Below are 15,135 nucleotides of genomic sequence, written 5' to 3'. Positions count from 1 at the left end.
GTCACCCAACTTCCTAAGTAGCAAAAGTTCTGTACTTGTTTTATGTCTTCCCCATTTATTCTCAGCCTACAGATAGGATTCTCCTTCTTTTTGGATATCACCATACATTCTGTCTTTTTGCAATTGATAGATAGACCCATTTTTCACTCTCTTCAACAATTATATCAATTAAGCTTTGTAGTTCTTCATCCGTACTTGCAATTAACACAGTGTCATCTGCATATCAGAAATTATTGATGTTTTCACCGCCAACTTTGATTCCCAAGATGTCTCTTATTTTTTGTAATATTGTTTCACTGTACACATTAAATAAATCAGGGGAGAAAACACAACTTTGTCTAATGCCTCTCTTGATTTTCGTAAACTGACTCACTTGTCCATCTATTTTTACAGCGGCAGTTTGTTCCCAGTACAGATTTCTGATTAGGCAGCGGTCTTTTGAATCTAGATCTAGAGTTTCCTGTAATATTTCAAATAATTTATTGTGCTTCACTTTATCTAATGCTTTTGTATAGTCAATAAAACAAACAAATCTTTTTGCGCCTCAATATCTCATTCTGATAGTATACTTAACATCAATATTGCATTTCTTGTTCCTTTGTCTTTCATAAAACCACATTGTTCTTTACCTATTTCAGCTTGTATCTTACTTTTAACTCTTGTCATCAAAATTCTTAGAAGTATCTTCGTGATATGACTCTTTAAACTTGTGGTCCTACATAATTCACATTCTATTGCTCCAGGTTTCTTAGGAAGAGTGATAAATACTGATTTTTTTCATCTCTTCTGGTATTACTCCAGTCTCATAAATGTCATTGATTAAATCAGTAAGTTTTTCAATTCCATAATCTTCAAGGGTGATAATTTGTTCTATTACTAATTCATCGGGACCTGCTGCCTTTCCTTTCTTCATCTTATTTATTGCATTACGAACTTCAAATTTTAAAAAACTTGGACCTTCAATGTTCTTCTCAATTTCTGGTTTTTCGCCTCGATTGTCTTCAAACAATTCCTGAATATACTCAGTCCACCTATTCGTAATCTTACCTTTTTCCATGATAATGGTACCGTCCTTTGCTTTCAAACACCCAGCTGAAGAACAGAGGAGCTTTTTACCAGTGATATTCTTGATTTGTTGATGTAACCTTTTTGGATCAGTAATACGGATTCTTTCTAATCGCTCACATTCCTGGTTTAACCATTCTTCTTTGGCTTTTTGACATAAGCTTTTAACATTTTTATCTAAGGACTTATATTCTATAGGATTTACTTTCTTCCGTCTCCTTTCTTCCATTAGATCTTTGATTTCATCTGTTATTCATTCATTCTTTGTGCTTTTTTCTTTTTTAAGAATCATTGACTTTGCTGATTCTATCAAGGTATCCTTTAGAGAGTTAAACTTAATTTTTACATGATTGCTATCATGTTCAACAGATTCTATTTCAAGCATACTTCCTGACATAAACATCACTACCTTTTGAATATCAAGAATATTGTTGATATAATTTTTATTGCTTTAATAATAGTGATTTTGTCATATGCAGTTAGTTTCGAAACACTTGCGAACACATTCTTATGGGAAGTATCATCTTCGAGTCAAAATTTAAAATACAAAATTAACATTTTCTGTACAGAAATGTCTGTACTTTCGTCAGCAATTAGTGTATGGAAAACAAATTTCTGCAATTCTTCCACTATCTGTTTCTGAAGCACAAAGCTGATGCCCTCAACAAATTCATATGTGCAACTCTTGCTGTGCCAGCTCTCTGAAACATTTACATATCTGGTCACAGGTACATGAATTTCTTGCAAGGAATGCGTTGAAGAATTAATCTTACTTACTAAGGTAATGATATCAATTACTACTTTGATCATATCAGAGTTAGACTTCCGTCATGCATCGTTTCACTTATGTTTCACAGTCTTTTGAGTTTCAGATAAAATCGCTAAATTCCATGTTTTTTCTGGTTACGAAATTTGATTACTACATCTGTGTGAATACTCTGGTTAAAATCTATATTAGTGCATCTATATGAATTCAAGAGGGAAAGAAGAGAAATGTAGTGGTAATTGGGGATAGTACAATTAGGGGAATAGACAGAGCTCTCTGTCGTAAGGATAAAGTGTCCCATTGGCTATGCTCCCTGCCTGGTGCCCGGGTTCGGGACATCTTATCTGACCTGCAGAAGAACTTAAAGTGGGAGGGGAAAGATCCATTTGTCATTGTCTATGTGGGTATCAACAACATAGGCAGAACGAGGAAAGAGGTTCTGCTGAGGGAATTTGAGCAGCTAGAGATTAAATTAAAAAGCAGAATCAAAAGAGTATTAATCTCTGGATTACTACCCGAAGCAAGTGCATGGGGTCAAGAAGATTAGAGAGGTAAATGCGTGGCTCAAGGATTGGTGTGGGAGAAGTGGGTTTGAATTCATGGGAACTTGGCACCAGTATTGGGAAATAAAGAAGCTGTATCAATGGGACAGGCTGCACCTGAACTGTGATGGGACCTGGATCCTAGCGAATCACATAACTAGGGCTGTGGATAGGGCTTTAAACTAAATAGTAGGGGGGTGAGTTCAACAGATTGGAGAAGTATGGATAAAGTAAAAAAGAAAAGAGTGGATAACGATAAAGAAAAAGCAAAAGATAAAAAAGAGAAATAGTAAGAGTAGAGTGAAGAAAAGTCAGCTTCCAAAGAATAAAAGATTACAAAATTTTAAAAACATATAAATGTAAGGGCACTTTATTTGAATGCCAGTAGTATTCGAAACAAGGTCAATGAACTTGTGGCAGAAATCAGTATAAAAAGGTATGAGTTAGTGGCCATTACAGAGTCGCGGTTACAGGGTGGAAAGAATTGGGAATTAGATATCCAAGGATATCAGGTAATACAGAAAGTTAGGCAGGAAGGTAAGGGAGGTGGAGAGCGCTCTTAATTAAGGGGGATAGCAAGAGACAATATAATATCTAAGAAGCAGAATGTTGAATCAATCTGGGTAAAGATTAGGAATAGTAAGGGGAAAAAAATCACTGGTGGGAGTTGTATATCTGCCACCAAATAATAGTGTTACAGTGGCACAGGCAATAAACAGAGAAATATCTGAGGCGTGTAAGAATGAATCAGTCGTTAGCATGGGGGACTTCAACTTGCACATAAGTTGGGTGAATCAAGTTAGTCGAGGCAGCCTTGAGGAGGACATCATAGAATGCATCCGTGATGGCTTTCTTGAATGGCATGTTAATAAACCTACAAGGGAATGTGCTATCTTAGATCTGGTCCTGTGCAATGAGACAGGTAAAATTAGTCATCTTGAAGTTAGGGATCCTCTTGGAAAGAGTGATCACAGTATGATTGAGTTTCTCATACAAATGGAGAGTGTAATAGTTTGACCTAAAACCAGTGTATTATGCCTAAACAATGAAGACTACAGTGGGATGAGGGAGGACTTGGCTAGTGTAGACCAGGAACACAGGCTATATGGTGGGACAGTTCGACAGGTGAGGAACAGTGGAAGACCTTCAAGGATATTTTTCATGGTGCTCAACAAAAGTATATTCCTGTTAAAAGCAAGGACAGTAACAGTGGGGAGAGCCAGCCTTAGAAAACTAAGGAAATAAAGAAGGCATCAAACAAAAAGCTTGTGCACATAGAGTCGCCAAGAGTAGTGGGAAACTGGAAGATGGGGAAAACTTTAAAAAGCAACAAAGTACCACTAAACGAGCAATAAAGAAAGGGAAGCTAGATTATGAAAATAAACTAGCACAGAATATAAAAATGGATAGTAAAAGACTTATAATTATATAAAGTGAAAAAGTGAATGTAGGTCCCTTAGAGGACAAGAAGGGGGAATTGATATTGGGTAATGAGGAAATGGCCAAGGCTTTGAATGACTATTTTGTGTCAGCCTTCACGGTGGAGGACACATCTAACATGCCAAAGAGAGATGTTATGGATGCGATGGGAGGTGAGGACCTCGATACAATAGCTATCACTAGTGCTGAGCAAACTTGTGGGCCTGAAGATAGATAAGTCCCCTGGTCCTGATGGAATGCATCCAGGGTACTAAAAGAAATGGCAGAAGTTATAATAGAGACTTTGGTGATGATTTACCAAAATTCTCTGGACTCTGGGCAGGTCCCGGTTGATTGGAAGACAGCGAACGTCATGCCACTGTTCAAAAAATGATGTAGGCAAAAGGCAGGTAACTATAGGCCAATTAATTTAACAACTGTAGTTGGGAAAATCCTTGAAGCTAAAAGAAGAAATAGCAAGGCATTGGGAAAGAAAAGGCATCAAGCAGATGCAGTATGGATTCAGCAAAGGCAGGTCCTGTTTGACAAACTTACTGGAATTCTTTGAGGATATAACGAGTGCAGTGGGGAACAGATGGACGTTATATACTTGGATTTCCAGAAGGCGTTCAATAAGGTGCCACACAAAAGACTTATCTTTAAGCTAAGGATACATAGAGTTGGGGATGATGTATTAGCATGGATAGAGGATTGGTTAGCTAATAGAAAGCAGAGAGTTAGGATACATGGGTGTTACTCTGGTTGAGAATCAGTGGTTAGCGGTGTGCCACAGGGGTCGGTGCTGGGCCCACAACTGTTCACGATATACATTGACGATCTGGAAGAGAGGACCGAGTGTAGAGTATCTAAGTTTGCTGATGACACTAAATTGAGTGGAAAAGCAAATTGTGCAGAAGATATGGAGAGCCTGCAGAGAGATATAGATAAATTAAATGAGTGGGCTAAGGTCTGGCGGATGGAGTACAATGTTGGTAAATGCGACGTCATTCACTTTGGAAGGAAAAATGAGACGGCAGATTATTATTTAAATGGTAAAAGATTGCAGTGTGCTGCTGTGCAGAGGGACTTGGGAGTGATTGCACATGATTCACGAAATTGGCTTGCAGGTGTAGCAGTCTATCAAGAAGAGAACTGGAATGTTGGCCTTCGTTGCTAAAGGGATTGAATTTAAGAGCAGGGAGGTTATACTGCAACTGTACAGGGTTCTGGGTCTCCTTACTTGAGGAAGGATACACTAGTGCAGAGGAGGTTCACCAGGTTGATTCCAGAGATGAGGGGGATGGACCATTAGGACAGATTGAGTCGCCTGGGACTGTACTCGCTTGAATTCAGAAGAATGAGAGGCGATCTTATGAAACATGTAAAATTATGAAAGAGATAAGATAGAGGCAGGAAAATTGTTTCCACTGGTAGGTGAGATTAGAACTAGGGGACATAACTTCAAGTTTTGGAGGAATAGATTGAGGACAGAGATGAGAAAGAACTGTTTTTTTTTCCCAGAGAGTGGTGAATCTGTGGAATTCTCTGCCCAATGAAGCAATGGAGGCTACCTCAGTAAATATATTTAAGACAAGTTTGGATAGATTTTTGCCTAGTAGAAGAATTAAGGGTTATGGAGTAACAGCAGGCAGGTGGAGATGAGTTCATGGCCAGATCACCCATGATCTTATTGAATGGCGGAGCAGGCTCCACAGGCCAGATGTCCTACCTTTGCTATTTCTTATCTTCTTAAAATGTAATTTTAAGTATGTAACGTCCATTTTTCCACTACTAAACTCACCCTAACTTTTGCTTCTATGCAAATTGTGCATACATAATCAGCATCTTGATAGATAAAAATGTCGCCAATTTTTATCTTTTGCTTTTGATCCAAAGGCGGCAGTTCAGTATCTACAAGTTGCAAATGCCATTCTACCTCAACTTTTGTACGAACTTTGTTCTTCAAAGAATTTAACTCTTCACATGCTTGTCCTTTTGACATCTTTTGGATACAAAAATAATAATAATTATTATTATTTGAGAATTCGAAATATAATAATAATTGTTATTTTAAAAAATTATAATTTTATTAAAATAATCAGTTATGCAAACAATTGTATAGAAGTAATTTCTTGCCATGCTCTAACAATTTTCTAATTAAAAAATCTTATTAGATTATGAGTTTTTTGAAAGATTACTTTCTTTAAAAAAAACAGAATAAAGAATTTTTCACATCAAACAAGCGCAAACCACAACTCACAACCAGGGCCGGATTTAGTGGGGCCCCTGCCGACACCGTAAAATGCTGCTGTACCAAGCAAAAAAAAGGCAAGAACAAGAGCAAAGGTCGTGCTGGTCTAAATATCAAAGCTGTGGACAAAGACATTGGTTTAGTACAATACGTAGGCTATAAACTTACAGGCCTTAAGAGGGAGGACAGAAAGTAATGCAGATTCTTAGTTTGAAGGACAGCATCAGCTATTTCAACACAACAGTTGACACTGTTGATTCCAACAAGATTTTATATGTGTGCTGCACATGGAACCCACTCAGCAAGTGGATTGATTTCTTTGATGTGGGACTGTAAGCCTTTGTATGCACCGGACATATTTGCAGCATTGTCACAGCACTGCCCCCTGCAGTTGCTTATGTCAATATTCATCTCTCCTAAAACTTTGAGCACAGACTCACATAAAGCCTCCCCTGTGTGGCTGTCAATGGGTAGAAATTGTAAGAATCGCTCCTGAATGTTCCCATCAGTTGACACATAACATAAAATGAAAGCGAGCTGATCTATGTGTAGCCCCCCGGCAAGCCTCAGGGTCGCTCAACTCGCTGTCGCCTAGGGAAACAGCCCTCGGCCCCGCCAAACCGAGTAACTAAGTTTGTGTGGATGCTGTGTGATGTACCCCACCCCGCCCAAATAACAGACAGTACACCAGATACGATTAAATGAATTACAGTTTATAGATATTCTGGGAACTGTAGAATTAATAGAGATAAAATATAAAAGGAAAATAAAAGGCGCCACACTTATCAAAGTTCAATCTCTTCATGCACAACAGTTGGAGCTCTAGTAACAATCCTCCCTTCTTCATTCGATCCCCTCTGACCACTTCGACCTGCCGCCTGGGACCAACCATGGTGGTCGATCAGACACTCCACATGAATCAGTCTCTGGCTCCTCTCCTCGTCAAAGACCCTGGACCTTGGATCATGCTCGGGATCCGACCCCGTTAACTGGCTCACAGCACCTTGTCCATTCTCTTGCTCTCCATCGCGCCTTCTCCTCAAACACAATAAGTTACAGACACACTAGAAAGAATAACATCTATCCCAATTGGTTCGCTCGCTCTCTTATTGATAACATAACCCAAACAAGCTACTAGCAGGAGAACTTTCTCAGCAGTTAACATAAGAAAGAAGCCATTTTAATTAGCCTATGCAGTAACATAAAAGAAGAAACCCCTTGCATACGTGTGCAACATCTGTGCTTGAATTGATGCTAATAAAAAAGTATTCAGCCATTTTGACTTCACTGACGATCTCTGACAGAACTCAATCGCTCATGAGCTCAATAAACTTCTCACATGTTTTAGGTGAATGATATGAATGGGTGCCTGATCCTGCATTTCCAAATTTCTGTTTGTGCGCCTTCAAAAACAGGTCAAACTCACTTATTATCTCTAGAATGCCCATGTAGTTGCCGTTATCAGGCCTGCTAAATATGTCACTGGAGCCTCGGATAGTCAGTCCCCTCTCGACCAAAAACTTCTCAACCGCCACCACTCTTCTCAATACATTGGTCCACTAGACAAACTCTGATTTAAACTGCTTTTGCAGTTCTGTATTTATTCTCCCGCTGTCAGACGCTAGTGTAACATAGGTCAGTATCGTTTTCCTGTGGTGTTCGCTATCTTCATGCTCTCCTATGCGCTCAGCAGCATGTTTCCAGTCGCTGAAGCCAGTTTCGAAGATAGACTGACAGTTACCATCACAGAAGATGCGGCATGCAAAGCAAAACACACAGCTGGTGGAAGGGGAATATAAGAGCCATCGCCTTGATACGTACTCACCATTTACGAGCTTGCATTTGAAGTGAAATTTGGACAAAAAAACGTCTCTGCTGTTTGTATACTTGTCCCAAAGCTTTGATATCCACATCCTTATTCTGGCAGGACTCCGGCCCTTTCTTAGCCCAGTATGTTCGGACTGAATCATCTAATGTTTCCTTTCCTCAGTGAGTAGGATCAGTGCTGTTAAGGATCCTCAGTAGCGGTAACGTTAACATTAATGGTGGCCCGACTTGGTTATTTGGAGATCTCCGTGGTCGGGAACCCCAAAGTCATGCTCTCTGCCTCTTCAACGTTAGCTGCTGACTGTGGCAAGGACGGTGGTCCTGTGCTAATGCTGGTGCTAGCGCTAAGCTGTTGAACAAGTCTCCGTTTGTCCACCGGTCTCAGACTGTGACAGGAACGATGTACTGCTGCATCATCCAGAACAGGTTTAAAAAATTCTGTCAATTTCAATGTCTTTTTTAATGCTTCTTTCTCACGGTCCTCTTTTTCTTGTTTCTTTTTTCTTTTCTATGCTCCACTCTCGTATTTTTTTTTTGTCCACCATGATGATAGCTACCTGTTTTGGGCCCATCTGCATCTCTGGCCCCTGGGTTGCAGCCCTGCCTAAGTCCAGCCCTGCTCACAACACAGGTATGCGTATGATGTCAGGCAGTGAAAATGGCTGTAAGGCACAATAGCAAAAGTAAAATATTTTGATTAGACTGCAATGGTATTCTTTGGTCTGGCAGTTTATTAACAGTGAGCTACTGACTTCCATTCTGTGTTTATTGTTACAATTTATAACAGTGTTGTAACGAAGCATTATCAATGTAAATACTTTGAACCCCTTAAATGTTTAAATTAAAGATAGCCCTTAAGGATAGTGGTACATTGATTATTTAGCACATTTATGGATTATATCCATTAACACATAATTAGTTACAGGGTATTTCACAATTCTGTTAATATAGATTTCAAAATTATATTAGCATAATTTCAAAATTATATTAACTATATAAACGAAAATTCCAGCTGTGTGGCAACAAAGGCTATGTGCACAGGAGCATTTCAGTTACTGTGCACCCGTGCAAATTAGAGTGATTCCCACTCATCCCTCCATCATCTGCTACTCACGCTTCCATCTATCACTTGCCAGCTCTTGCTCCACCCATTCTGTCCATGATTTTTATGCTAGCTATTTCCCCTCTCTATTTTAGTCCAGATGAAGGGTCTCAATCTGAAACACTGACCATTCATCTCCATACATTGAGTTCCTGACCCATTGAGTTCCTCTAGCATCTTGTGTGTTGCTTCAGACTCCACTACCTGCAGTTTCTTATGTCTCAGGTTTCATTTGCTGTCGGCCAGAAAGGGTCTGAGGGCTAAAGCACTTAGCTAAAACCCCTAGCTAAAACCTAGCTGCAACTCTAAGGGAGAGCACCATAATGTAGAATGATAGGGAAAAAAAAATGAGAGCTTACTCACATGCACCTGGTGTAATGTGTGTTGTTTGTGTCAGATCAAATCAACAAGAATCCTGATGAGCAGCCACAAGTGTCAGCACGCTTCTGGTGCCAACTTGTATCCCCACAACTCGCTAACCCTAACTGTACATCTTTGGAATATCGGAGGATCCTGGAGCACGAGGAGGAAACCCATGAAGTCATGGGGAGAACGTGCAAACTCCTTACAGACAGTAATGGGAATTGAACCCAGATCTTACAGCTGGCATGCTGAAATAGCTTTACGCTAACCATCAAACTATCATGGCTCCCCTGCATGACAGAAGGTATACAGGAAAACGTGAGTTTAAATCTGGGATCCATCCAGTGCAGAAAGATGTAAATGGTGGATCATATAGGTTATAGAATAAATATGCGGGATTTTGACCTATTAAAAGAAGTAAAATTAGCTGTTTGGTTGTCCAGAACTTCACAGTTCATACAGGTAGTGCAATCTATGAGCTTAACTCCTATTGAGTTTCCCTGCCTTACTCAATCTATCCTGACTCTAGGTTGACAAGCAATTATTGAGGTGGTTGTCCAGGAAAGGAAGTTTCATATTGGCAGGTGGCAAGTCATTAATTGCTGCATCGATGACAGCCATTTTGAGGAGGGCATGAGAAGGACTACTTGTTACATAAAGGGAAAACTGGTTTCATGACCAAACCGAAGTGGAAAGAAAGGGGAATTTAGTGGCACCCACACTATTCTTGAATAGTGTTGCAACGGCTGTTACTGTTGTTCCAATGTTACTGTCCCAGAACTCTGCAGGTCAGATGAGTGATGTGATGGTCATTAGGCCTCCAATGGCTGTTACTGTCCCACATCTTCACAGATCAACTAGTGATAAAAGCTGAGCTGGATGAAAAAGGGAAAAGAATCACACTGAGTGGTGGAAGCACTCAGTAGGTCAGACACTAAAGGGTCTTCAGCTTGATGCATTAACTTTGTTTCCCCTTCCACGGGTACTGCCCGAACCTGGTGAGTGTTCCAGTGTCTTCTCCTTTGCTTCAGATTTCTAGTGACTGCAATTTTGTTTTTACTTTCCATTTACTTGAAGGAAACAGCTAATTTTACCTCTTCTAATAGGTCAACACATGGCACCAATCATAGGAAAGTCAAGGAATGCCTGCGTTCAAAGTGGAGTATGTCCTCAGTATTATTTTTGTCTTATTTTGCATATGAGTTGTTCGTCATTCTTCTCTGATAATGTATAGATGCCTTTTTTTGTTGTACTGCATTCTATTGTATTTTTTGGTGTAAGTGTCTGCAAGAAAATGAACCTCGAAGTGGTATATGGTAACATATTATATATGTACTTTGATAATAGATTTACTTCGAACTTTGCTCATGGAGGGTTCAGGTGTCTGACAACCCAGGCTGTTCTGACAGAGATATTTAGATTTTTAGATTTGATTAGATTATGAGGACACACAGTCCTCTTTTATTGTTATTTAGTAATGCATGCATTAAGAAATGAAACAATGTTCCTCTAGAATGATATCACAGAAAACAAGACAAATCAAGACTGAAAAACTGAGAAAAACCACATAATTATAACATATAGTTGCAACAGTGCAAAGCAATACCGTGATTTGATAAAGAATAGACCATGGGCACGGTAAAAAAAAGTCTCAAAGTCTCTCAAAAGCCCCATCATCTCACACAGACGGTAGAAGGAAGAAAAACTCTCCCTGCCATAAGCTTCCAGCGCCGCTAACTTGCCGATGCAGCACCCTGGAAGCACCCGACCACAGCCGACTCTTGAGTCCATCCGAAAACTTCGAGCCTCCGACCAGCCCTCCGACACCGAGCACCGAGCACCATCTCTGCCGAGCGCTTCGACCCCAGCAATAGGCAAAGCCGAGGAATTGGGGCCTTCCCCTCCGGAGATTCTCGATTGCACAGTAGCAGCGGCAGCGAAGCAGGCATTTCAGAAATTTCTCCACATATAAAGGATTACTTTAAAATTGATTCAAATATCAAATATATGATCTTAACTTCTATGAATGGAACAATCTCTCAAAGACCACTCAGCAACCTAACTGGCCATGGCAGTGTGTTGAGATAGGTTTTACTAGTCCACCATTAAGAAGGAAAACCAATACTCTATTTTCACTAAATAAGTCAGAACCTTGCTGTGCAAATCACAGCATGACTTAAGTCTCTAATGAAGGGGATAGAGTTCTCTAAGCAGGGACTGTCTTTGATGGTAAAACCCTGTTGAAGTGTGTCACTTCAAAAATCAGGTAACGTAAGCCACTCTGAAATTATTAGGCCTTGATAGGAAGTGTCCTGTGCCTTATAAGCCTAAGTTAAGAAGAAAACCCAGAAAAGAAGAATTTTCTGTTAAAACCTTCCTTGCAGAAGAACCTATGCCAAATGGGATAAGTTATTTCCCTTGGTTTTTGTCAAACATATTTCATAAGAGTAAGTCATTTACAATAAGTTATCTATATGTGCCTGGTTCCTTGCAAGCAGTGTTCCAGGTAGGCAGGGTGGTGAAGAAGGCTTTTGACAAGCTGGCCTTTATCAGTTAGTACAAAAGTTAGGTACTTTGCAGTTGTACAAGACATTTGTGAGACCATATTAGGAATATTGTGTTCAGTTTTGGTCGCCCTGCTACAGGGAAGACACTATTAAACAGGAAAAAATGCAGAGGAGATTGGTAAGGAGGATGCAAGGGCATGGGTAACTGAGTTCAAGAGAGAGGCTGATCACTTTGGGACATCTCTCATTGAAGTTTAGGAGAAAGAACAGTGTTCCTGTAGAGGGACATAGATAGGGTGAATGCACACAGTCTTTATACTAGAGGTGGAGAATCAGGAACTAGAGAGCATAGGTTTAAGGTAAGAGGGAAGAGATAGGAGCATGAGGGTCTGACTTTTCAAGCAGGTAAATGGAATACTGTACAGATACAATATATAGAAGGAACTACTGGGGGGAGTGGTTGAAGCAGGTACATCGACAACATTTAAAATGTACTTGCATAGATACCTGGATAGGAGTGCTTTAGAGCAGGGCTTCCCAAACTTTTTAATGCTGTGGACTCCTGCTATTGACTGAGGGAACCATGCAGTCAGGTTGGGAACCTCTGCTTTACAGGGATATGGGACAAACATCGGCAAGTGGGACTATATTGGATGAGAAACTTAGTGGGCACGGAGCAGGTAAGTCAAAGGGCCTGGTTCCATGCTTTATGACCTTATGACTCTGATAAGTCACTCCTGTCAGGAACAAGTAATGAACAGGTATGAACAAAATCCTGTATAGAGAAAGACGTACTTTATTGATCCCGAGGGAAATTGAGTTTCGTTACAGCTGCACCAACCAAGAATAGAGCATAAATATAGCAATACAAAAACCACAAACAATCAAACAACAATATGCAAACTATGCCAGATGGAAGTAAGTCCAGGACCAGCCTATTGGCTCAGGGTGTCTGACCCTCCATGAGAGGAGCTGCAAAGTTCAACGGCCACAAGCCATCTATACTATACTAATTGGTTTGCACTTCAAATGATAATCTACCTAGTAGAGGCACTGCCTGACTGCACCAGAAAGTTCAGTCCTGACCTCACTGGTGTCCGTGAGGAGATTGCATCTTCTCCCTGTGACAGCACTGATTGCTCCAGTTACTTTTCACATCCAACATCCACATAGTTACATGGCATGGTACCACAGCAGTTAATGTGACACCACACAGCATCAGTAATCAGGGTTGAATTCCAGCCGCCGTCTGTAAGAAGTTTGTACATTCTCCCTCCGACCACATGGCCTGCCTCCACGTGCTCTGGTTTCCCCTCACCTTTCAGTAAGGGTTAGCAATTGTGGACATGCCATGGGATTAAGGTAAAACAGGTGTTTGATGGTTGACATTGACCTTGCAGACTGAAGGTTCTGTTTCTCTGCTGTGTCTCTTTATGTGACACAAGACCATAAGACAAAGGAGCAGAAGTCAGTCATTCGGCCCATCAAGTCTGCTCCGCCATTTTATCATGAGCTGATCCATTCTCCCATTTAGTCCCACTCCCCTGCCTTCTCACCATAACCTTTGATGCCCTGGCTACTCAGATACCTATCAATCTCTGCCTTAAATACACCCAATGACTTGGCCTCCACTGCTGCCTGTGGCAACAAATTCCATGGATTCACCACCCTCTGACTAAAAAAATGTCTTCGCATTTCTGTTCTGAATGGGACATATTTGTCAGAGACTTTGGGAAACTCGGAAGGATATAAATGTAGGCGCTGAGCACACCATCGGAGGAGTGAACTGATATGGCCAACTTACCTATCTATGGTTTGTCTGAGCCCCAGGAGTGGGAAGAGGGGAGTTGATGGATGGGAATCCAGAACCTCTTTATAAAGGAGCAATGGACCTATTACCCTCTTCTGATGCTGCCTGACCCATTGAGTTCAACCAGCAGTTTGCTTGTTGCTCCAGATTTCGGCATCTGTATTTTCTTATGTCCACTTTTTAAATCACCTTATACAAGCTAAACCCTAAATGCATGCAATCCCAACTACCTCAGGAAGTTAAAAGGCTCATTTGTTTATGATGGCCTGCAGTCAATGGACACCACAGCACTAAATTGAATTGAACTGAGCTGAACTGAACATTCTGAGACTATTTCAATGATCTTGTGATTTGATGTTTTATTTTCTGTCTTTTTCGCTCATTTTTGCCATTTGTGCAATCTGGATTTTTTTCCCCATGTTGTGGGATTTGATGTCTTTCTTTGAATGAGTTCCATGGTTTTCTTTGTTTTGTGACCGTCTATGGAAAGATGAATCTCACGGTTGTATACCGCTTAAATACTTTTATAATAAGTACACTTTGAATCTTTTGAGTCTTGAATGTACCAAAGTACGGTGAAAGACTTTATTTTGCAAGCTATCCATGCAGATCATTTCCTCAACAAGAGAAAATCTGCTAATGATGGAAATCCAAGCAGCACACACAAAATGCTGGAGGAACTCAGCAGGCCGGGCAGCATCTATGGAAAAGGGTAAACAGTCGACGTTTTGGGCCGAGACCCTTCATCAGGACATCAAGATCATTTCATTATAGCAGCATATCAAGGTACTATCAGGGAAAGCAATAACAGACAGCAGAATAACAAGTTATAGTGACAGAGAGAGTGCTATAAGGCAGAAAGTAAGTAGAAAGGCCATAAGGAGGTAGATTGTGAAGAAGATGATTAGCTTTATTTATTACATGTACATCAAAACATACAGAGAAAACATATAGTATCATATCAGCTGAGGATGTTCTATGAATCTGTGGTGGTCAGTGCTATCATGTTTGCTGTTGTGTGCTGGAGCAGCAGGCTGAGGGTAGCAGACACCAACAGAATCAACAAACTCATTCGTAAGGTCAGTGATGTTGTGGGGATGGAACTGGACTCTCTCACGGTGGTGTCTTAAAAAAGGATGCTGTCTAAGTTGCATGCCATCTTGGTCAATGTCTCCCATCCACTACATAATGTACTGGTTGGGCACAGGAGTACATTCAGCCAGAGACTCATTCCTCTGAGATGCAGCACAGAGCGTCATAGGAAGTCATTCCTTCCTGTGGCCATCAAACTTTACAACTCCTCCTTTGGAGGGTCAGACACCCTGAGCCGATAGGCTGGTCCTGGACTTATTTCATAATTTACTGGCATAACTTACATATTACTATTTAACTATTTATTACTATTTTCAATTACTATTCTATTACTATTTATTATTTCTCTGACTATTACTATTTACTAATAGTAATATTACTATTACTATTT

General features: G+C 40.4%; 1 protein-coding gene across 1 annotated transcript in view; it reads right to left on the bottom strand.

Annotated features, from left to right (window-relative positions):
- Nucleotides 1–15,135, bottom strand: part of LOC140200987 (uncharacterized) — a 43,373-nt gene that overhangs the window by 5,334 nt on the left and 22,904 nt on the right. The window contains exon 6 of the mRNA XM_072264624.1: nt 5,594–5,794. Coding sequence (XP_072120725.1) covers nt 5,594–5,794 — 201 coding nt within the window. The remainder of the gene's footprint in view (nt 1–5,593; nt 5,795–15,135) is intronic.

The sequence above is a fragment of the Mobula birostris genome, chromosome 7, assembly GCF_030028105.1.
Source record: "Mobula birostris isolate sMobBir1 chromosome 7, sMobBir1.hap1, whole genome shotgun sequence".
NCBI classification, from domain to species: domain Eukaryota; kingdom Metazoa; phylum Chordata; class Chondrichthyes; order Myliobatiformes; family Myliobatidae; genus Mobula; species Mobula birostris.
This window is presented reverse-complemented; position numbering and strand designations above follow the sequence as displayed.